Genomic DNA, 25,112 nt, shown 5'->3' with positions numbered 1-25,112 from the left:
TGTATACAGTATATAATGTGCGGGACTCCTCTAGTGCTGAGGGTCTGGTACAGTGTATACAGTATATAATGTATAATGTGCGGGGCTCCTCTAGTGCTGAGGGTCTGGTACAGTGTATACAGTATATAATGTATAATGTGCGGGGCTCCTCTATGGCTGAGGGTCTGGTACAGTGTATACAGTATATAATGTATAATGTGCGGGGCTCCTCTAGTGCTGAGGGTCTGGTACAGTGTATACAGTATATAATGTATAATGTGCGGGCTCCTCTAGTGCTGAGGGTCTGGTACAGTGTATACAGTATATAATGTGCGGGACTCCTCTAGTGCTGAAGGTCTGGTACAGTGTATACAGTATATAATGTATAATGTGCGGGGCTCCCCTAGAGCTGAGGGTCCGGTACAGTGTATACAGTATATAATGTATAATGTGCGGGGCTCCTCTAGTGCTGAGGGTCCGATACAGTGCATACAGTATATAATGTATAATGTGCGGGGCTCCTCTAGTGCTGAGGGTCTGGTACAGTGTATATAGTATATAATGTATAATGTGCGGGGCTCCTCTAGTGCTGAGGGTCTGGTACAGTGTATACAGTATATAATGTGCGGGACTCCTCTAGTGCTGAGGGTCCGGTACAGTGTATACAGTATATAATGTATAATGTGCGGGGCTCCTCTAGAGCTGAGGGTCTGGTACAGTCTATACAGTGTATAATGTGTGGGACTCCTCTAGTGCTGAAGGTCTGGTACAGTGTATACAGTATATAATGTATAATGTGGGGGGCTCCTCTAGTGCTGAGGGTCTGGTACAGTGTATACAGTATATAATGTATAATGTGGGGGGCTCCTCTAGTGCTGAGGGTCTGGTACAGTGCATACAGTATATAATGTATAATGTGCGGGGCTCCTCTAGTGTTGAGGGTCTGGTACATTGTATACAGTATATAATGTATAATGTGCGGACTCCTCTAGTGCTGAGGGTCCGGTACAGTGTATACAGTATATAATGTGCGGGGCTCCTCTAGAGCTGAGGGTCTGGTACAGTGTATACAGTATATCATGTATAATGTGCGGGGCTCCTCTAGAGCTGAGGGTCTGGTACAGTGTATATAGTATATAATGTATAATGTGCGGGGCTCCTCTAGTGCTGAGGGTCTGGTACAGTGTATACAGTATATAATGTGCGGGGCTCCTCTAGTGCTGAGGGTCTGGTACAGTGTATATAGTATATAATGTATAATATGCGGGCTCCTCTAGAGCTGAGGGTCTGGTACAGTGTATACAGTATATAATGTATAATGTGCGGGGCTCCTCTAGAGCTGAGGGTCTGGTACAGTGTATACGGTTTATAATGTATAATGTGCGGGGCTCCTCTAGTGCTGAGGGTCTGGTACAGTGTATACAGTATATAATGTATAATATGCGGGCTCCTCTAGTGCTGAGGGTCTGGTACAGTGTATACAGTATATAATGTGCGGGGCTCCTCTAGTGCTGAGGGTCTGGTACAGTGTATATAGTATATAATGTATAATGTGCGGGGCTCCTCTAGAGCTGAGGGTCTGGTACAGTGTATACAGTATATAATGTATAATGTGCGGGGCTCCTCTAGAGCTGAGGGTCTGGTACAGTGTATACAGTATATAATGTATAATGTGCCGGGCTCCTCTAGTGCTGAAGGTCTGGTACAGTGTATACAGTATATAATGTATAATGTGCGGGGCTCCTCTAGAGCTGAGGGTCTGGTACAGTGTATACAGTGTATAATGTGTGGGCTCCTCCTGAGCTGAGGGTCTGGTACAGTGTATACAGTGTATAATGTGTGGGCTCCTCTAGAGCTGAGGGTCTGGTACATTGTATACAGTATATAATGTATAATGTGTGGGCTCCTCTAGAGCTGAGGGTCTGGTACAGTGTATACAGTATATAATGTATAATGTGCGGGGCTCCTCTAGAGCTGAGGGTCTGGTACAGTGTATACGGTTTATAATGTATAATGTGCGGGGCTCCTCTAGAACTGAGGGTCTGGTACAGTGTATACAGTATATAATGTATAATGTGCGGGGCTCCTCTAGAGCTGAGGGTCCGGTACAGTGTATACAGTATATAATGTATAATGTGCGGGCTCCTCTAGAGCTGAAGGTCTGGTACAGTGTATACAGTATATAATGTATAATGTGCGGGGCTCCTCTAGAGCTGAGGGTCTGGTACAGTGTATACAGTATATAATGTATAATGTGCGGGGCTCCTCTAGTGCTGAGGGTCCGGTACAGTGTATACAGTATATAATGTATAATGTGCGGGGCTCCTCTAGAACTGAGGGTCTGGTACAGTGTATACAGTATATAATGTATAATGTGCGGGGCTCCTCTAGTGCTGAGGGTCTGGTACAGTGTATACAGTATATAATGTATAATGTGCGGGGCTCCTCTAGTGCTGAGGGTCCGGTACAGTGTATACAGTATATAATGTATAATGTGCGGGGCTCCTCTAGAACTGAGGGTCTGGTACAGTGTATATAGTATATAATGTATAATGTGCGGGGCTCCTCTAGAGCTGAGGGTCTGGTACAGTGTATATAGTATATAATGTATAATGTGCGGGCTCCTCTAGAGCTGAGGGTCCAGTACAGTGTATACAGTATATAATGTATAATGTGCGGGGCTCCTCTAGAACTGAGGGTCTGGAACAGTGTATACAGTATATAATGTATAATGTGCGGGGCTCCTCTAGTGCTGAGGGTCTGGTACAGTGTATACAGTATATAATGTATAATGTGCGGGGCTCCTCTAGTGCTGAGGGTCCGGTACAGTGTATACAGTATATAATGTATAATGTGCGGGGCTCCTCTAGAGCTGAGGGTCTGGTACAGTGTATACAGTATATCATGTATAATGTGCGGGGCTCCTCTAGTGCTGAGGGTCTGGTACAGTGTATACAGTATATAATGTATAATGTGCGGGGCTCCTCTAGTGCTGAGGGTCTGGTACAGTGTATACAGTATATAATGTATAATGTGCGGGGCTCCTCTAGTGCTGAGGGTCTGGTACAGTGTATACAGTATATAATGTATAATGTGCGGGGCTCCTCTAGTGCTGAGGGTCTGGTACAGTGTATACAGTATATAATGTATAATGTGCGGGGCTCCTCTAGTGCTGAGGGTCTGGTACATTGTATACAGTATATAATGTATAATGTGCGGACTCCTCTAGAGCTGAGGGTCTGGTACAGTGTATACAGTATAAAATGTATAATGTGCGGGGCTCCTCTAGAGCTGAAGGTCTGGTACAGTGTATACAGTATATAATGTATAATGTGCGGGGCTCCTCTAGTGCTGAGGGTCTGGTACAGTGTATACAGTATATCATGTATAATGTGCGGGGCTCCTCTAGTGCTGAGGGTCCGGTACAGTGTATACAGTATATAATGTATAATGTGCGGGGCTCCTCTAGAGCTGAGGGTCCGGTACAGTGTATACAGTATATAATGTATAATGTGCGGGGCTCCTCTAGTGCTGAGGGTCTGGTACAGTGTATACAGTATATAATGTATAATGTGCAGGCTCCTCTAGAGCTGAGGGTCTGGTACAGTGCATACAGTATATAATGTATAATGTGCGGGGCTCCTCTAGTGCTGAGGGTCCGGTACAGTGTATACAGTATATAATGTATAATGTGCGGGGCTCCTCTAGTGCTGAGGGTCTGGTACAGTGTATACAGTATATAATGTGCGGGGCTCCTCTAGTGCTGAGGGTCCGGTACAGTGTATACAGTATATAATGTATAATGTGCGGGGCTCCTCTAGTGCTGAGGGTCTGGTACAGTATATAATGTATAATGTGCGGGCTCCTCTAGAGCTGAGGGTCTGGTACAGTGTATACAGTATATAATGTATAATGTGCAGGCTCCTCTAGAGCTGAGGGTCTGGTACAGTGTATACAGTATATAATGTATAATGTGCGGGGCTCCTCTAGTGCTGAGGGTCTGGTACAGTGTATACAGTATATAATGTATAATGTGCGGGGCTCCTCTAGTGCTGAGGGTCCGGTACAGTGTATACAGTATATAATGTATAATGTGCGGGGCTCCTCTAGAACTGAGGGTCCGGTACAGTGTATACAGTATATAATGTATAATGTGCGGGCTCCTCTAGAGCTGAGGGTCCAGTACAGTGTATACAGTATATAATGTATAATGTGCGGGGCTCCTCTAGAACTGAGGGTCTGGAACAGTGTTTACAGTATATAATGTGCGGGGCTCCTCTAGTGCTGAGGGTCTGGTACAGTGTATACAGTATATAATGTATAATGTGCGGGGCTCCCCTAGTGCTGAGGGTCTGGTACAGTGTATACAGTATATAATGTATAATGTGCGGGGCTCCTCTAGTGCTGAGGGTCTGGTACAGTGTATACAGTATATAATGTATAATGTGCGGGGCTCCCCTAGTGCTGAGGGTCTGGTACAGTGTATACAGTATATAATGTATAATGTGCGGGGCTCCTCTAGTGCTGAGGGTCTGGCACAGTGTATACAGTATATAATGTATAATGTGCGGGGCTCCTCTAGTGCTGAGGGTCTGGTACAGTGTATACAGTATATAATGTATAATGTGCGGGGCTCCTCTAGAGCTGAGGGTCTGCTACAGTGTATACAGTATATAATGTATAATGTGCGGGGCTCCTCTAGTGCTGAGGGTCTGGTACAGTGTATACAGTATATAATGTATAATGTGCGGACTCCTCTAGAGCTGAGGGTCTGGAACAGTGTTTACAGTATATAATGTGCGGGGCTCCTCTAGTGCTGAGGGTCTGGTACAGTGTATACAGTATATAATGTATAATGTGCGGGGCTCCTCTAGTGCTGAGGGCCTGGTACAGTGTATACAGTATATAATGTATAATGTGCGGGGCTCCTCTAGTGCTGAGGGTCTGGTACAGTGCATACAGTATATAATGTATAATGTGCTGGGCTCCTCTAGTGCTGAGGGTCTGGTACAGTGTATACAGTATATAATGTATAATGTGGGGGGCTCCTCTAGTGCTGAGGGTCTGGTACAGTGCATACAGTATATAATGTATAATGTGCGGGGCTCCTCTAGTGCTGAGGGTCTGGTACAGTGTATACAGTATATAATGTATAATGTGCGGGGCTCCTCTAGTGCTGAGGGTCTGGTACAGTGCATACAGTATATAATGTATAATGTGCTGGGCTCCTCTAGTGCTGAGGGTCTGGTACAGTGTATACAGTATATAATGTATAATGTGGGGGGCTCCTCTAGTGCTGAGGGTCTGGTACAGTGTATACAGTATATAATGTATAATGTGCGGGGCTCCTCTAGAGCTGAGGGTCTGGTACAATGTATACAGTATATAATGTATAATGTGCGGGGCTCCTCTAGTGCTGAGGGTCTGGTACAGTGCATACAGTATATAATGCATAATGTGGGGGGCTCCTCTAGTGCTGAGGGTCTGGTACAGTGTATACAGTATATAATGTATGATGTGCGGGGCTCCTCTAGAGCTGAGGGTCTGGTACAGTGTATACAGTATATAATGTATAATGTGCGGGGCTCCTCTAGTGCTGAGGGTCTGGTACAGTGTATACAGTATATCATGTATAATGTGCGGGGCTCCTCTAGTGCTGAGGGTCTGGTACAGTGTATACAGTATATAATGTATAATGTGCGGGGCTCCTCTAGTGCTGAGGGTCTGGTACAGTGTATACAGTATATAATGTATAATGTGCGGGGCTCCTCTAGTGCTGAGGGTCTGGTACAGTGCATACAGTATATAATGTATAATGTGCGGGGCTCCTCTAGTGCTGAGGGTCTGGTACAGTGTATACAGTGTATAATGTGCGGGGCTCCTCTAGAGCTGAGGGTCTGGTACAGTGTATACAGTATATAATGTATAATGAGCAGGGCTCCTCTAGTGCTGAGGGTCTGGTACAGTGCATACAGTATATAATGTATAATGTGCGGGGCTCCTCTAGTGCTGAGGGTCTGGTACAGTGTATACAGTATATAATGTATAATGTGCGGACTCCTCTAGAGCTGAGGGTCTGGTACAGTGTATACAGTATAAAATGTATAATGTGCCGGGCTCCTCTAGTGCTGAAGGTCTGGTACAGTGTATACAGTATATAATGTATAATGTGCGGGGCTCCTCTAGTGCTGAGGGTCTGGTACAGTGTATACAGTATATAATGTATAATATGCGGGGCTCCTCTAGTGCTGAGGGTCTGGAACAGTGTATACAGTATATAATGTATAATGTGCAGGGCTCCTCTAGTGCTGAGGGTCTGGTACAGTGTATACAGTATATAATGTATAATGTGCGGGGCTCCCCTAGTGCTGAGGGTCTGGTACAGTGTATATAGTATATAATGTATAATGTGCGGGGCTCCTCTAGTGCTGAGGGTCTGGTACAATGTATACAGTATATAATGTATAATGTGCGGGGCTCCTCTAGAGCTGAGGGTCTGGTACAGTGTATACAGTATATAATGTATAATGTGCGGGGCTCCTCTAGTGCTGAGGGTCTGGTACAGTGTATACAGTATATCATGTATAATGTGCGGGGCTCCTCTAGTGCTGAGGGTCTGGTACAGTGTATACAGTATAAAATGTATAATGTGCGGGGCTCCTCTAGTGCTGAGGGTCTGGTACAGTGTATACAGTATATAATGTATAATGTGCGGGGCTCCTCTAGTGCTGAGGGTCTGGTACAGTGTATACAGTATAAAATGTATAATGTGCGGGGCTCCTCTAGTGCTGAGGGTCTGGTACAGTGTATACAGTATATAATGTATAATGTGCGGGGCTCCTCTAGAGCTGAGGGTCTGGTACAGTGTATACAGTATAAAATGTATAATGTGCGGGCTCCTCTAGAGCTGAGGGTCTGGTACAGTGTATACAGTATATAATGTATAATGTGCGGGGCTCCTCTAGTGCTGAGGGTCTGGTACAGTGTATACAGTATAAAATGTATAATGTGCGGGGCTCCTCTAGAGCTGAGGGTCTGGTACAGTGTATACAGTATAAAATGTATAATGTGCGGGCTCCTCTAGAGCTGAGGGTCTGCTACAGTGTATACAGTATATAATGTATAATGTGCGGGGCTCCTCTAGTGCTGAGGGTCCGGTACAGTGTATACAGTATATAATGTATAATGTGCGGGGCTCCTCTAGAGCTGAGGGTCTGGTACAGTGTATACAGTATATAATGTATAATGTGCGGGGCTCCTCTAGTGCTGAGGGTCTGGTACAGTGTATACAGTATATAATGTATAATGTGCGGGGCTCCTCTAGTGCTGAGGGTCTGGTACAGTGTATACAGTATAAAATGTATAATGTGCGGGGCTCCTCTAGTGCTGAGGGTCTGGTACAGTGTATACAGTATATAATGTATAATGTGCGGGGCTCCTCTAGAGCTGAGGGTCTGGTACAGTGTATACAGTATATAATGTATAATATGCGGGCTCCTCTAGTGCTGAGGGTCTGGAACAGTGTATACAGTATATAATGTATAATGTGCGGGCTCCTCTAGTGCTGAGGGTCTGGTACAGTGTATACAGTATATAATGTATAATGTGCGGGGCTCCTCTAGTGCTGAGGGTCTGGTACAGTGTATACAGTATATAATGTATAATGTGCGGGGCTCCCCTAGTGCTGAGGGTCTGGTACAGTGTATACAGTATATAATGTATAATGTGCGGGGCTCCCCTAGTGCTGAGGGTCTGGTACAGTGTATACAGTATATAATGTATAATGTGCGGGGCTCCTCTAGAGCTGAGGGTCTGGTACAGTGTATACAGTATATAATGTATAATGTGCGGGGCTCCCCTAGTGCTGAAGGTCTGGTACAGTGTATACAGTATAAAATGTATAATGTGCGGGCTCCTCTAGAGCTGAGGGTCTGGTACAGTGTATACAGTATATAATGTATAATGTGCGGGGCTCCTCTAGTGCTGAGGGTCTGGTACATTGTATACAGTATATAATGTATAATGTGTGGGCTCCTCTAGTGCTGAGGGTCTGGTACAGTGTATACAGTATATAATGTATAATGTGCGGGGCTCCTCTAGAGCTGAGGGTCTGGTACATTGTATACAGTATATAATGTATAATGTGTGGGCTCCTCTAGTGCTGAGGGTCTGGTACAGTGTATACAGTATATAATGTATAATGTGCAGGCTCCTCTAGTGCTGAGGGTCTGGTACAGTGTATACAGTATATAATGTATAATGTGCAGGCTCCTCTAGTGCTGAGGGTCTGGTACAGTGTATACAGTATATAATGTATAATGTGCGGGGCTCCTCTAGTGCTGAGGGTCTGGTACATTGTATACAGTATATAATGTATAATGTGTGGGCTCCTCTAGTGCTGAGGGTCTGGTACAGTGTATACAGTATATAATGTATAATGTGCAGGCTCCTCTAGTGCTGAGGGTCTGGTACAGTGTATACAGTATATAATGTATAATGTGCGGGGCTCCTCTAGAGCTGAGGGTCCGGTACAGTGTATACAGTATATAATGTATAATGTGCGGGGCTCCTCTAGTGCTGAGGGTCCGATACAGTGCATACAGTATATAATGTATAATGTGCGGGGCTCCTCTAGAACTGAGGGTCTGGTACAGTGTATACAGTATATAATGTATAATGTTCGGGGCTCCTCTAGTGCTGAGGGTCTGGTACAGTGTATACAGTTTATAATGTATAATGTGCGGGGCTCCTCCTGAGCTGAGGGTCTGGTACAGTGTATACAGTATATAATGTATAATGTGGGGGGCTCCTCTAGAGCTGAGGGTCCGATACAGTGTATACAGTATATAATGTATAATGTGCGGGGCTCCTCTAGTGCTGAGGGTCTGGTACAGTGTATACAGTATATAATGTATAATGTGCGGGGCTCCTCTAGTGCTGAGGGTCTGGTACAGTGTATACAGTATATAATGTATAATGTGCGGGGCTCCTCTAGTGCTGAGGGTCTGGTACAGTGTATACAGTATATAATGTATAATGTGCGGGGCTCCTCTAGTGCTGAGGGTCTGGTACAGTGTATACAGTATATAATGTATAATGTGCGGGGCTCCTCTAGAGCTGAGGGTCTGGTACAGTGTATACAGTATATAATGTGCGGGGCTCCTCTAGAGCTGAGGGTCTGGTACAGTGTATACAGTATATAATGTATAATGTGCGGGGCTCCTCTAGTGCTGAGGGTCTGGTACAGTGTATACAGTATATAATGTATAATGTGCAGGGCTCCTCTAGAGCTGAGGGTCTGGTACAGTGCTTACAGTATATAATGTATAATGTGCGGGGCTCCTCTAGTGCTGAGGGTCTGGTACAGTGTATACAGTATATAATGTATAATGTGCGGGGCTCCTCTAGAGCTGAGGGTCTGGTACAGTGTATACAGTATATAATGTGCGGGACTCCTCTAGTGCTGAGGGTCTGGTACAGTGTATACAGTATATAATGTATAATGTGCGGGGCTCCCCTAGAGCTGAGGGTCTGGTACAGTGTATACAGTATATAATGTATAATGTGCGGGCTCCTCTAGTGCTGAAGGTCTGGTACAGTGTATACAGTATATAATGTATAATGTGCGGGGCTCCTCTAGAGCTGAGGGTCTGGTACAGTGTATACACTGTGCACAGCTGCGGCTCCGGTCCAGTGTGTACACTGTATAGAGCTGCGGCTCCGGTCCAGTGTGCACACTGTATAGAGCTGCGGCTCCGGTCCAGTGTGTAACTGTATAGAGCTGCGGTTCCGGTCCAGTGTGTACACTGTATAGAGCTGCGGCTCCGGTCCAGTGTGTACACTGCGCACAGCTGCGGCTCCGGTCCAGTGTGTACACTGCGCACAGCTGCGGCTCCGGTCCAGTGTGTACACTGTTTAGAGCTGCGGCTCCGGTCCAGTGTGTACACTGCGCACAGCTGCGGCTCCGGTCCAGTGTGTACACTGCGCACAGCTGCGGATCCGGTCCAGTGTGTACACTGTATAGAGCTGCGGCTCCGGTCCAGTGTGTACACTGTATAGAGCTGCGGCTCCGGTCCAGTGTGTACACTGTATAGAGCTGCGGCTCCGGTCCAGTGTGTACACTGTATAGAGCTGCGGCTCCGGTCCAGTGTGTACACTGTATAGAGATCCGGTCCAGTGTGTACACTGTATAGAGCTGCGGCTCCGGTCCAGTGTGTACACTGTTTAGAGCTGCGGCTCCGGTCCAGTGTGTACACTGCGCACAGCTGCGGCTCCGGTCCAGTGTGTACACTGCGCACAGCTGCGGCTCCGGTCCAGTGTGTACACTGTTTAGAGCTGCGGCTCCGGTCCAGTGTGTACACTGCGCACAGCTGCGGCTCCGGTCCAGTGTGTACACTGCGCACAGCTGCGGATCCGGTCCAGTGTGTACACTGTATAGAGCTGCGGCTCCGGTCCAGTGTGTACACTGTATAGAGCTGCGGCTCCGGTCCAGTGTGTACACTGTATAGAGCTGCGGCTCCGGTCCAGTGTGTACACTGTATAGAGCTGCGGCTCCGGTCCAGTGTGTACACTGTATAGAGATCCGGTCCAGTGTGTACACTGTATAGAGATCCGGTCCAGTGTGTACACTGTATAGAGATCCGGTCCAGTGTGTACACTGTATAGAGCTGCGGCTCCGGTCCAGTGTGTACACTGCTCACAGCTGCGGCTCCGGTCCAGTGTGTACACTGTTTAGAGCTGCGGCTCCGGTCCAGTGTGTACACTGCGCACAGCTGCGGCTCCGGTCCAGTGTGGCACTCACCCTCGCGGATCGGGACGAGTAGGGGTCCTCGAACAGCGCCCAGACGCGGGGCCGCCACCTCCTCCAGGGGCCCCCGCCGCCGCCGCTCTTCCCCTCCGGGCAGTCGCTCAGCCTCCCGCCCAGCTCCAGCTCGTCCTCGCCGTCCGCCGAGTCGTCGCCGCCCAGGTCCACGGGGCCTCCGCCGAAGCTGTCCAGGGCCTCCTCGGCGTCGCGGTGCTGGCGGTAGGTCATCCAGCAGCAGGGCTCCACGTCCGTCTCGTCGATGCCCCAGAAGGCCAGCTCCTCCTCGTACAGCGGGCCGCACACGTCCGCCGGGCAGTGCAACTTGCCGGTGCGGTAGTAGTTCAGGATGTGCGCGAACACCCCCGGGTGACGGTCGAAGAAGAACTCGGCCACCTGCGGGTCGTAGTCGAAGTGTCCGTGGGCGTCGGGATCCGCCAGCCAGGCCAGCCGGGTGCCGGGCAGGGTGCGCAGGGTGCTGCGGTAGGTCTGGTGCCGCGTGCCGCCCACGTTGATCACGATGCGGTCGGTGTCGTCCCCTTGGCCCATGTCGCCGTCGCCTATCGAGCATGTCGTGCGCGGCGGCTCCCGCTCATCGGCGACGCTCGGGGTGCTGAACGGACAGCTCCTCCGGAATGTGCCGCTCTGCGGGCTCTCTGCCGCCCCCTGCCGGGAGAGGAGAGCGTCACCGGGCGGCGCTGTGCCCGTCTCCTCCTCGCCCAGGACAGCAGCGCCGAGCGGCGGTTACTGCACCGAACCCTCCGCTCTGCAACAGCACGGCATCATCCTGAGCAGTTTATAATCAGGACGGTAAATGTGAATTTTGTCATGTATGTACACAGTGACTGCAGCAGCAGAATAGTGAGTGCAGCTCTGGAGTATAATACAGGATGGAACTCAGGATCAGTACAGGATAAGTAATGTATGTACACAGTGACTGCAGCAGCAGAATAGTGAGTGCAGCTCTGGAGTATAATACAGGATGTAACTCAGGATCAGCACAGGATAAGTAATGTATGTACATAGTGACTGCACCAGCAGAATAGTGAGTGCAGCTCTGGAGTATAATACAGGATGTAACTCAGGATCAGTACAGGATAAGTAATGTATGTACACAGTGACTGCTCCAGCAGAATAGTGAGTGCAGCTCTGGAGTATAATACAGGATGTAACTCAGTGAACGTCGTTGCCCTAGACCAGTCAGCCAGACGCAGAATGTCCTCCAAACGAGCCCCCGAAACAGCCAGGGCAGTGGCAGACGCGCCCCTGGCCGAGTGAGCGGTAAAGACCTCCGTATCAATCCCAGAAAGGGACATGACCCACTTCATCCAACGCGCCAAAGTGGGACTGGTCACCGGGCCAAAGGGATGGCGAATAGAGAGGAAAAGTTGCGGATTGTCCGCAGACCGGTGAGACCGAGTGCGCAACTCATATTCCCGTAGGCAAGCTACAGGACAGAGCGCCGAGAAGACGGAAAACTGGGATAGGACACAGACCGAATATTGGTCTTGGTGCGCCGCGTGATGTTAAAAGTAACACCCTCGGGAGTAAAGGATCTGGCATCATGATCCAGAGCCCTGACATCAGAGACCCTCTTACAGGAAATCAGGCAAAAGAGGGTCAGCAGTTTGGCCGACAGTTGACGGAGGGAAAGAGCCGCGTTGTCGGGCCAGGAAGAGAGGAAAGAAAGGACCAGGGAAACCTCCCACGTAGTGGTGAAACGTGGCCGAGGAGGCCGAGCCAAGCGTGAGCCACGTAAAAGTCGAGACACCAAAGGGTGTTGACCAGCAGGAACACCGTCAAACCCCTGATGAGTCGAGGAAATCGCAGAATGGAACAAATTGATGGTCCGATAAGCTTTTCCTGCTTCAAAAAGAGATGTCAGGAATTGCAACAAATGGGTTACAGATGCCAAAATGGGATCCAGGTCCCGTTCCATGCACCAGCTAACCCAAGATCCCCAAGCTGCCCGGTAAGATTTTCGGGTGCCGGGAGCCCAAGCGTTGTCCAGGAGGCGTCTAGTTGCCTCCGAAATTCCCTCAACCTCTCCTGGAGTCCTGAGATTCGGCACGCAAGAAGTTGAAGGGAGCCTTCGACCAGCAGGGGATGTGGGGCACCAAGAGGGTCCTGGAGGAGATCCGTCCGCGTCGGAAGTAGGAGAGGTACATCCACTAGGAGTTCCAGGAGGATCGGGTACCAGGCTTGAGATCCCCAGAAGGGAATCACCACCACCAATTCCGCCACCTGACGACGAGTCTGCAGCAACATCCTCGGAATCATGGCAAACGGTGGAAACGCGTAATGTAGGGCCGAAGACCAGTCCTGGAGAAACGCATCCACCGCCTCTGCTTCCGGATCCGGGCGCCAGCTGAAGAACCTGGGCAGGTGAGTATTGAGCCGGGAGGCAAAAAGGTCTATGGAGCAAGGACCCCAGATGTCCGAGATTGTGGAGAACATCTCCGGATTCAGCCTCCAGTCGCTGCCGTCCATGAAGCATCGGGAACTCCGATCCGCTCTGTAGTTGTGAAGACCCGGCAGGTACTCCGCTTGAATCATGATGTCCCTGGACAGACAGTAGGACCAGAACTCCTTCGCCAGTCGGGCTAAGGTGGCCGATTGAGTGCCGCCTAGGTGATTGACGTATCGGACCGCCGACACATTGTCCATGCGTAGACGGATGCATGCATGAGCTATGCCCTTGGTGAAACTCCTGATGGCAAACGAACCCGCTAGAAGTTCCAGAGCGTTGATGTGAAGATGGGTCTCGGTCTCCGACCATCGACCCCCAGTGAAGATACCCTCGCAGTGGGCACCCCAGCCTTGGAGACTCGCGTCCGACTCTACCGTGAATTCCGGTTGGAATCCAAAGATTGCTCTGCCGTTCCAGGCTTCCAAGTTGCTTAACCACCAACGAAGTTCCTCCTGAGCTTCCTGGTCCAGAATCACCGCGTCTGCAAACGAGGCCCCGGCACGGAGGTGGGCGATCTTCAGGCGCTGTAAAGCCCGATAATGGAGTGGAGCGGGGAAGACTGCCTGGATAGAGGAGGCTAATAGCCCAATGATGCGAGCCAGGTGGCGTAGAGATAGGGAGGGAGTTGAGAGAGCATGTCTCAACTCCTTGCGTATCGTCCGCAATTTCTCTGCAGGAAGACTGAGAGATTCCGCAACAGAGTCCACCGTGAAGCCCAGAAACTCCATACGTCGAGTCGGTGTGAGGCAGGATTTCTTGAGATTGAGTAGAAAACCCAGACCCGTAAGAAGATCCGAGGTCCACTGGAGATGTTGTAGCAGAGACGACTGACATTGGTGCATAATGAGGATGTCGTCCAGGTATATGACAAGACGAACCCCACGACTCCGCAGCCAGGCCATGACTGGGCGTAGTAACTTGGTGAAGCACCAAGGCGCTGAGGAAAGGCCGAACGGTAGGCAAGTGAAGCGCCACACTTCGCCCCTCCACAGGAAGCGCAGAAGATCCCTGGAGGAGGAGGCAATCGGGACCGTCAGATAGGCATCTTTGAGGTCCAGCTTCACCATCCAGTCCCCCGGAATTAGCAAGTCCCGAAGGAGGTGAATCCCCTCCATCTTGAAGTGGCGGTAGCGCACCACAGCGTTCAGGGCACGGAGAATTATGACTGGACGCAATTGTCCACCTTTTTTCTGAACTAGAAAAATGTGGCTGAGAACACCCCCCAGGGTGGGAGGGGCCCTTTCTATCGCATCCTTGTGAAAGAGGGAAAAAAGTTCTACGTCCACTAGTTCCCTGTCTGGTACTGCCAGGGGTGGAGGAGAAAGGACGAGATCTGGTGAACCCGTAAGTTCTATGTGGAACCCCTGTACCGTGGTCAGCACCCATGGGTCTGATGTAATGCTGGACCAAACGTGGGAACATAGACGGAGTCTGCCCCCGACACAAGGAGCCAAAGAAGTCCCCACTGGGGAAAGACTTACCGAAAGATTTTCTGAAGTTCGGACCTGGAACGCCATTGGCCGCCTCTGGCCGGGAAGAACGCAGGAGGATTCCTTTGGTCCTGGAAGGGAGGTCTCTGGCTGAAGGAGCCTCTGCCCGAGCTGCGGGCTTGATAACTGGAGCGGCCGGACAGACGGCCCCTACTACTGCCGGCCCTAGTGGAGACCCGTCCCTGAAAGACCCTTTTCATGGAGGACTGGGCCTTGTCCAAGGCAGTAAAAGCTCCTACATATCTGCTGAGGTCCTTGATAAAGGAATCCCCAAACAGTTGACCCTGAGCATCCTTCCCTGTCTCCAGGGTTGCCAGGTTGGCCAATTTCGGGTCAATTTTAAACAGAATGGCTTTACGCCTTTCAATGGCCAGGGAGGAGTTGGTGCTGCCCGCAATACAAATGGCTCTCTGTATCCAGCCAGTAAGCTCCTCCGGATCTATCGGAGAGCCGTCCACTGTAGCCGATTCAGCCATCTCAAAGATTTTGGCGAGGGGGCCAAAAATGTCGAGGAGCTTGTCCTGACAACTCTTTATAGCGGAATCTAGCCCTTTACGGGGATTCCAGCCGGTTTTAGCCAAAAACTGCGTCATTTTTTGATCCACAGATGGCGTTTCACAGACCTTGTTGGGGATCAATGGTCTGGGGCATTCCGCACGGAGCTTGCTGCGCGCCTCTTTGCTGAGAGGACGACGCACCCAATGCTCAAGGTAGTCACCCGACCTAGGGTGGTGGAGGGCATCAGGGTCAAATAACGGGTTGCCTGAGGGATCCACCAGGGTAGAAGCCGTGTTAGGCGCAGTGGCGGATGCGCCCACGGACCCAGATGTGGAAGGCCTAGGGTCTGAGGTGCCTGGAAACTCAGGTTCCATCTCTAACACTCCATCAGAGTGGTCACTTGCCTCCGCATAAGCCTCCATATCAGATTCATTATCAGAATCTATGTCATTAGTTTGTGCTCTAGCACATTTCCACGTTCGCGCCCTTTCTGCCTGGCGCGGTAAGGCTCTTTTGCGCGATCTAAGCGCGCTATCATGGGTGGCTTGGATCACACCAATCAAAGTCTCCTGGGCAGGAGGTTCAATGGTAGGCTGCGGGTTAGTGAGTAGAGGGACCAGGAGCATGGGCAGATAAGGCCTGAGATATGGTCTGAGAGATCATTGAGGACATGGAGCCCATGGCCTCTATAATGGGACTAGACACTGAGCGTTGAAGCTCCAGGGCCTGTGCGCTAATGGCTGGCAAGCTGGGGTCCCCAGTGGTTGGAGGGGGATTAGGCCCAGAGGGAGAGCGGTCTGAGGACATGATCTCGTATATTATAAGAATATAACCTAAGGGCAGAGGACCAATGGGGATGCCTAGTCTAATGGTAGCTAATATGTGGCAGAAAAAACGAACCTAAGAAGGGGTTAATCACCCCAAGCGCCGCAGAGTAGCAGGAGCCGATCCGGAGCCGAGTGGAACTGACATGCACTGTGAGCGCTCCGAAATCCCGCGAGAGGACGGGCGGGAGCTCCCCAAGATGGCCGCCGAGATCTCGCGAGATCTCGGAGCCGCGGGAAGCCACAGCAATATGCCGCCGACACCTATGCCGCCGGAGACCAGCGGGGAGGAATCGGAGCGGCGACGAAGGTAGGGAGGAGGGGGGACAAAGAACACACCCCAAGAAAGAACAGAGTCAACAAAGGGATAAAATCGCCGGGTGAAGCGAGGCAGAGGGGAAAGAGGGGGGGGGGGGGAACGACCCCCTGATGCAAACCGCAATAGGTGTAGGGGAAATACAGTAGTACAGTAATAAATGTCCACAAATGAAGGGAAAAGGGAGACCCTGCTAAAGGTCAGAACGCTATATATATACTAGACAAGTATTAAACACCTGGTAAAGATATAATGGCTTCATAAAATCTAAAATCACTTCATCAAAAATATAAATAACTTAGCTTTTGGTGGAGCAGCAAAGAAAGAGGAAGATATAAAGAGGACACTGCTTATTATAGGATCTGTCAGGGGAGGGGCCTTTATTGTTATGTTTATGTTAATTTCTCCTTTGCTGCTATTGGTGGAAGTAAAGAAGGAGATAGCAATACGAAGCCTCCGTGTCTTGCTGTAAAACTCAGGATCAGCACAGGATAAGTAATGTATGTACACAGTGACTGCACCAGCAGAATAGTGAGTGCAGCTCTGGAGTATAATACAGGATGTAACTCAGGATCAGTACAGGATAAGTAATGTATGTACACAGTGACTGCACCAGCAGAATAGTGAGTGCAGCTCTGGAGTATAATACAGGATGTAACTCAGGATCTGTACAGGATAAGTAATGTATGTACACAATGACTGCACCAGCAGAATAGTGAGTGCAGCTCTGGAGTATAATACAGGATGTAACTCAGGATCAGTACAGGATAAGTAATGTATGTACACAGTGACTGCACCAGCAGAATAGTGAGTGCAGCTCTGGAGTATAATACAGGATGTAACTCAGGATCAGTACAGGATAAGTAATGTATGTACACAGTGACTGCACCAGCAGAATAGTGAGTGCAGCTCTGGAGTATAATACAGGATGTAACTCAGGATCTGTACAGGATAAGTAATGTATGTACACAATGACTGCACCAGCAGAATAGTGAGTGCAGCTCTGGAGTATAATACAGGATGTAACTCAGGATCAGTACAGGATAAGTAATGTATGTACACAGTGACTGCACCAGCAGAATAGTGAGTGCAGCTCTGGAGTATAATACAGGATGTAACTCAGGATCAGTACAGGATAAGTAATGTATGTACACAGTGACTGCACCAGCAGAATAGTGAGTGCAGCTCTGGAGTATAATACAGGATGTAACTCAGGATCAGTACAGGATAAGTAATGTATGTACACAGTGACTCCACCAGCAGAATAGTGAGTGCAGCTCTGCAGTATAATACAGGATGTAACTCAGGATCAGTACAGGATAAGTAATGTATGTACACAGTGACTGCACCAGCAGAATAGTGAGTGCAGCTCTGGAGTATAATACAGGATGTAACTGAGGATCAGTACAGGATAAGTAATGTATGTACACAGTGACTGCACCAGCAGAATAGTGAGTGCAGCTCCGGAGTATAATACAGGATGTAACTCAGGATCAGTACAGGATAAGTAATGTATGTACACAGTGACTCCACCAGCAGAATAGTGAGTGCAGCTCTGCAGTATAATACAGGATGTAACTGAGGATCAGTACAGGATAAGTAATGTATGTACACAGTGACTGCACCAGCAGAATAGTGAGTGCAGCTCTGGAGTATAATACAGGATGTAACTCAGGATCAGTACAGGATAAGTAATGTATGTACACAGTGACTGCTCCAGCAGAATAGTGAGTGCAGCTCTGGAGTATAATACAGGATGTAACTCAGGATCAGTACAGGATAAGTAATGTATGTACACAGTGACTGCACCAGCAGAATGGTGAGTGCAGCTCTGGAGTATAATACAGGATGTATCTCAGGATCAGTACAGGATAAGTAATGTATGTACACAGTGACTGCACCAGCAGAATGGTGAGTGCAGCTCTGGAGTATAATACAGGATGTATCTCAGGATCAGTACAGGATAAGTAATGTATGTACACAGTGACTGCACCAGCAGAATGGTGAGTGCAGCTCTGGAGTATAATACAGGATGTATCTCAGGATCAGTACAGGATAAGTAATGTATGTACACAGTGACTGCACCAGCAGAATAGTGAGTGCAGCTCTGGAGTATAATACAGGATGTAACTCAGGATCAGCACAGGATAAGTAATGTATGTACATAGTGACTGCACCAGCAGAATAGTGAGTGCAGCTCTGGAGTATAATACAGGATGTAACTCAGGATCAGTACAGGATAAGTAATGTATGTACACAGTGACTGCACCAGCAGAATAGTGAGTGCAGCTCTGGAGTATAATACAGGATGTAACTTAATGATTTTCCTATTTCATGACGTAAAGTCATAGTTTTATTAAAGACACGGAGGCGAGTATTGCTATCTCCTTCTTTACTTCCACCAATAGCAGCAAAGGAGAAATTAACATAATCAAAACAATAAAGGACCCTCCCCTAACAGATCCTATAATAAGCAGTGTCCTCTTTATATCTTCCTCTTTATTTGAATCCACGACACCAACCGCCAAACCATAACCGAAAACGAACCGAACTGGAACTGGTTCCGACACCGACCATTCTTGTCCCTCCAACTGAAGAACTCAAGCCAACATAGCTAACATCTCAGGAAACCTGGAACAATACGGAATTCCATCTGCCAAGGAGTTTTCAACCTGAAACAGAATAAATAATATAGCCAGTGTAAACACATGGGTACAAATGCGCAATCTCGACCCTATAACGGTCGTACATCAAAAAGGTCGCTGAAACAGAACCATAATAAACCTTAACAGTAAAAACGTCATAAATAACAACAGAGACAGTGTAATAGTCAATAATAACACCATAACAGTAATAATAATAGGGGGGGCAGGAGAAACCTAGGGCGGGCAATACTCGCCTCCGTGTCTTTAATAAAACTATGACTTTACGTCATGAAATAGGAAAATCATTAAGTTTTACATCAAGACACGGAGGCTTCGTATTGCAAGTTCAAAGCTGCTCAATAATAGCTGAAAACACATGAGGGGGAGGACGGAAATAAAACTCTGTGAACGTCCTGGCCCTAGACCAGTCAGCCAGACGCAGAATGTCCTCCAAACGAGCCCCCGAAACTGCCAGGGCAGTAGCCGCCGCGCCCCTGGTCGAGTGAGCGGTAAAGATCGTCGTATCAATCCCGGAAAGGGACATGACCCACTTCATCCAACGCGCCAAAGTGAGACTGGTAACCGGGCCAAAGGGATGGCGAATAGAGAGGAAAAGCTGCGGAATGTCCGCAGACCGGTGAGACCGAGTGCGCAACTCATATTCCCGTAGGCAAGCTACAGGACAGAGCGCCGGAGAAGACGGAAAACTGGGATAGGACACAGACCGAATATTGGTCTTGGTACGCCGCGTGATGTTAAAAGTAACACCCTCGGGAGTAAAGGATCTGGCATCATGATCCAACGCCCTGACATCAGATACCCTCTTACAGGAAATCAGGCAAAAAAGGGTCAGCAACTTGGCCGACAGTTGACGGAGGGAAAGAGCCGCGTTGTCGGGCCAGGAAGAGAGGAAAGACAGCACCAGGGAAACATCCCACGTAGTGGTGAAACGTGGCCGAGGAGGCCGAGCCAAGCGTGAGCCACGTAAAAGTCGAGACACCGAAGGGTGTTGACCAGCAGGAACGCCATCAAATCCCTGATGAGTCGAGGAAATCGCAGAACGGAACAAATTGATGGTCCGATAAGCTTTCCCTGCTTCAAAAAGAGATGTCAGGAATTGCAATAAATGGGTTACAGATGCCGAAACGGGATCCAGGTCCCGTTCCATGCACCAGCTAACCCAAGATCCCCAATCTGCCCGGTAAGATTTCCGGGTGCCGAGAGCCCAAGCATTGTCCAGGAGGCGTCTAGTTGCCTCCGAAATTCCCTCGACCTCTCCTGGAGTCCTGAAATTCGGCACACGAGAAGTTGAAGGGAGCCTTCGACCAGCAGGGGATGTGGGGCACCCAGAGGGTCCTGGAGGAGATCCGTCCGCGTCGGGAGTAGGAGAGGAACATCGACTAGGAGTTCTAGGAGGATCGGGTACCAGGCTTGAGATCCCCAGAAGGGAATCACCACCACCAGTTCCGCCACCTGACGCCGAGTCTGTAGCAACATCCTCGGAATCATGGCAAATGGTGGAAACGCGTAATGTAGGGCTGAAGACCAGTCCTGTAGAAACGCATCCACCGCTTCTGCTTCCGGGTCCGGCCGCCAGCTGAAGAACCTGGGCAGGTGAGTATTGAGCCGGGAGGCAAAAAGGTCTATGGAGCAAGGACCCCAGATGTCCGAGATTGTGGAGAATATTTCCGGATTCAGCCTCCAGTCGCTACCGTCCGTGAAGCATCGGGAACTCCGATCCGCTTTGTAGTTGTGAAGACCCGGCAGGTACTCCGCTTGAATCATGATGTCCCTGGACAGACAGTAGGACCAGAACTCCTTCGCCAGTCGGGCTAAGGTGGCCGATTGAGTGCCGCCTAGGTGATTGACGTATCGGACCGCCGACACATTGTCCATGCGTAGACGGATGCATGCATGAGCTATGCCCTTGGTGAAACTCCTGATGGCAAACGAACCCGCTAGAAGTTCCAGAGCATTGATGTGAAGATGGGTCTCGGACTCCGACCATCGACCCCAGTGGAGATACCCTCGCAGTGGGCACCCCAGCCTTGGAGACTCGCGTCCGACTCTACCGTGAATTCCGGTTGGAATCCGAAGATTGCTCTGCCGTTCCAGGCTTCCAAATTGCTCAACCACCAACGAAGTTCCTCCTGAGCTTCCTGATCCAGAATCACCGCGTCTGCAAACGAGGCCCCGGCACGGAGGTGGGCGATCTTCAGGCGCTGTAACGCCCGATAATGGAGCGGAGCGGGGAAGACTGCCTGGATAGAGGAGGCTAATAGTCCAATGATGCGAGCCAGGTGGCGTAGGGATAGGGAGGGAGTTGAGAGAGCATGTCTCAACTCCTTGCGTATCGTCCGCAATTTCTCTGCAGGAAGACTGAGAGATTCCGCGACAGAGTCCACCGTGAAGCCCAGAAACTCCATCCGTCGAGTCGGTGTGAGGCAAGATTTCTCGAGATTGAGTAGAAAACCCAGACCCGTCAGAAGATCCGAGGTCCACTGGAGGTGTTGTAGCAGAGACGACTGACATTGGTGCATAATGAGGATGTCGTCCAGGTATATGACAAGACGAACCCCACGACTCCGCAGCCAGGCCATGACTGGGCGCAGTAACTTGGTGAAGCACCAAGGTGCTGAGGAATGACCGAACGGCAGGCAAGTGAAGCGCCACACTTCGCCCTTCCACAGGAAGCGCAGAAGATCCCTGGAGGAGGAGGCAATCGGGACCGTCAGATAGGCATCTTTGAGATCCAGCTTCACCATCCAGTCCCCAGGAATCAGCAAGTCCCGAAGGAGGTGAATCCCCTCCATCTTGAAGTGGCGGTAGCGCACCACAGCGTTCACTGCCCGAAGATTTATGACTGGGCCAAATTGTCCCCCTTTTTTCTGAACTAGAAAAATGTGGCTGAGAACGCCCCTTTGGGTAGAAGGGGCCCTTTCTATCGCATCCTTGTGCAAGAGGGAACAAAGTTCTACATCCACTAGCTCCCTGTCCGGTAGTGCCAGGGGAGGGGGAGAAAGGACGAGATCTGGCGAACCCGTAAGTTCTATGTGGAACCCCTGCACAGTGTTCAGCACCCATGGGTCTGATGTGATGCTGGACCAAACGTGGGAACATAGACGGAGTCTGCCCCCTACACAAGGAGTGAAAGAAGTCCCCACTGGGGAAAGACTTACCGAAAGATTTTCTGTAGTTCGGATTCCCTCTAACCGACCTGGAACGCCATTGGCCGCCTCTGGCCGGGAAGAACGAGGGAGGGTTCCTTTGGTCCTGGAAAGGAGGTCTCTGGTTGAAGGAGCCTCTGCCCGAGCTGCGGGCATGATAACTGGAACGGCCGGACAGACGGCCCCTACTACTGCCGGCCCTAGTGGAGACCCGTCCCTGAAATACCCTTTTCATGGAGGACTGGGCCTTGTCCAATGCGGTAAATGCTCCAACGTACCTGCTGAGGTCCTTAATGAAGGAATCCCCGAACAGTTGACCCTGAGCATCCTTCCCTGTCTCAGTGAGTGCCAGGTTGGCCAATTTTGGGTCAATTTTAAAAAGAATGGCTTTACGCCTTTCAATGGACAGGGAGGAGTTGGTGCTGCCCGCAATGCAAATGGCTCTTTGTATCCAGCCAGTAAGCTCCTCCGGATCAATCGGAGAGCCGTCCACTCTGGCCGATTCGGCCATTTCAAAGATTTTGGGGAGGGGGCCAAAAATGTCGAGGAGCTTGTCCTGACAACTCTTTATAGCGGAATCCAATCCTTTACGGGGATTCCAGCCGGTTTTTGCCAAAAACTGCGTCATCTTTTGATCCACAGATGGCGTCTCACAGACCTTGTTGGGGATCAATGGTCTAGGGCATTCTGCACGGAGCTTGCTGCGCGCCTCTTTGCTGAGAGGACGACGCACCCAATGTTCCAGGTAGTCACTCACATGAGCTACCGGCATCCACTCCGCCGACCTAGGGTGGTGGAGGGCATCAGGGTCAAATAGTGGGTTGCCAGAAGGATCCACCAGGGTAGAAGCCGTGTTAGGGGCAGAGGTGGATGCGCCCACGGACTCAGATGTGGAGGGCCTAGGGCCTGAGGTGCTTGGAAACTCAGGTTCCATCTCTAACACTCCATCAGAGTGGTCACTTGCCTCCGCATAAGCCTCCATATCAGATTCATTATCAGAATCTATGTCATCAGTTTGTGCTCTAGCACATTTCCACGTTCGCGCCCTTTCTGCCTGGCGCGGTAAGGCTCTTTTGCGCGATCTAAGCGCGCTATCATGGGTGGCTTGGATCACACCAGTCAATGTCTCCTGGGCAGGAGGTTCAATGGTAGGCTGCGGGTTAGTGGGTGTAGGCATTAGATTAGAGGGGCCAGGAGCATGGGCAGATAAGGCCTGAGATATGGTCTGAGAGATCATTGAGGACATGGAGCCCATGGCCTCTACAATGGCACTAGACACTGAGCGTTGAAGCTCCAGGGCCTGTGCACTCATGGCTGGCAGGCTGGGGTCCCCTGTGGGTGGGGGGGGATTAGGCCCAAAGGGAGAGCGGTCTGAGGACATGATCTCGTTTATTTTAGAGCTAAAATCTAAATGCAGGGTAACCGATGGGGGTACCTAGTCTAATGGTGCCTAATCTGTGGCAGAAAAACTAACCTAAACAGGGGTTAATCACCCCAAGTGCCGCAGTGTAGAAGGAGCCGATCCGGAGCCGAGTGGAGCAGCAAGGCACTGGTGAGCGCTCCGAAATCCCGCGAGAGGACGGGCGGGAGCTCCCAAGATGGCCGCCGAGATCTCGCGAGATCTCGGAGCCGCGGGAAGCTACAGAAATATGCCGCCGAGAACCTATGCCGCCGGAGACCAGCGGGAAGGAATCGGAGCGGCGACGAAGGTAGGGGGAAAGGAGGGGGGTCAAGGCAACACACCCCCAAAAAGGAAAGGATTCAGGGGATAAAACCGCCGATGAAGCAAAGCAGAGGGGAAAGAGGGGGAGGGGGGAACGACCCCCAGATGAAGGCCGCAATAGGTGTATGGGGGATACAGTAGTACTGAGATACAATCTCCACAAATGAAGAGAAAAAGGGAGCCCCTGTTACAGGTCAGAACAGTCTATATATATATCTACTAGGCAAGTATTAAAACACCATGCAAAGACATAATTGCTTCCAAATCTAAAATCACATAATCGAACATATAGATCACTTAGCTTTGGTGGAGCAGCAAAGAAAGAGGAAGATATAAAGAGGACACTGCTTATTATAGGATCTGTCAGGGGAGGGGCCTTTATTGTTATGTTTATGTTAATTTCTCCTTTGCTGCTATTGGTGGAAGTAAAGAAGGAGAAAGCAATACGAAGCCTCCGTGTCTTGATGTAAAACTCAGGATCAGTACAGGATCAGTAATGTATGTACACAGTGACTGCACCAGCAGAATAGTGAGTGCAGCTCTGGAGTAAAATACAGGATGTAACTCAGGATCAGTGCAGGATAAGTAATGTATGTACACAGTGACTCCACCAGCAGAATAGTGAGTGCAGCTCTGGAGTATAATACAGGATGTAACTCAGGATCAGTACAGGATAAGTAATGTATGTACACAGTGACTGCACCAGCAGAATAGTGAGTGCAGCTCTGGAGTATAATACAGGATGTAACTCAGGATCAGTACAGGATAAGTAATGTATGTACACAATGACTGCACCAGCAGAATAGTGAGTGCAACTCTGGAGTATAATACAGGATGTAACTCAGGATCAGTACAGGATAAGTAATGTATGCACACAGTGACGGCACCAGCAGAATAGTGAGTGCAGCTCTGGAGTATAATACTGGATGTAACTCAGGATCAGTACAGGATAAGTAATGTATGTACACAATGACTGCACCAGCAGAATAGTGAGTGCAGCTCTGGAGTATAATACAGGATGTAACTCAGGATCAGTACAGGATAAGTAATGTATGTACACAGTGACTACACCAGCAGAATAGTGAGTGCAGCTCTGAAGTATAATACTGGATGTAACTCAGGATCAGTACAGGATAAGTAATGTATGTACACAATGACTGCACCAGCAGAATAGTGAGTGCAGCTCTGGAGTATAATAC

General features: G+C 49.7%; 1 protein-coding gene across 1 annotated transcript in view; it reads right to left on the bottom strand.

Moving 5' to 3' along the window:
* The window catches only part of KCNC1 (potassium voltage-gated channel subfamily C member 1), a 66,428-nt gene extending 55,045 nt beyond the window's left edge, over nucleotides 1-11,383 (bottom strand). Inside the window, exon 1 of the mRNA XM_040409615.1 lies at nucleotides 10,781-11,383. Within this exon, the coding sequence (XP_040265549.1) occupies nucleotides 10,781-11,329 (549 nt within the window). The 5' untranslated portion in view covers nucleotides 11,330-11,383. The remainder of the gene's footprint in view (nucleotides 1-10,780) is intronic.
* Nucleotides 11,384-25,112: the final 13,729 nt, after the last annotated feature.

Source organism: Bufo bufo, chromosome 10 (genome assembly GCF_905171765.1).
Source record: "Bufo bufo chromosome 10, aBufBuf1.1, whole genome shotgun sequence".
Classification (NCBI taxonomy): domain Eukaryota; kingdom Metazoa; phylum Chordata; class Amphibia; order Anura; family Bufonidae; genus Bufo; species Bufo bufo.
This window is presented reverse-complemented; position numbering and strand designations above follow the sequence as displayed.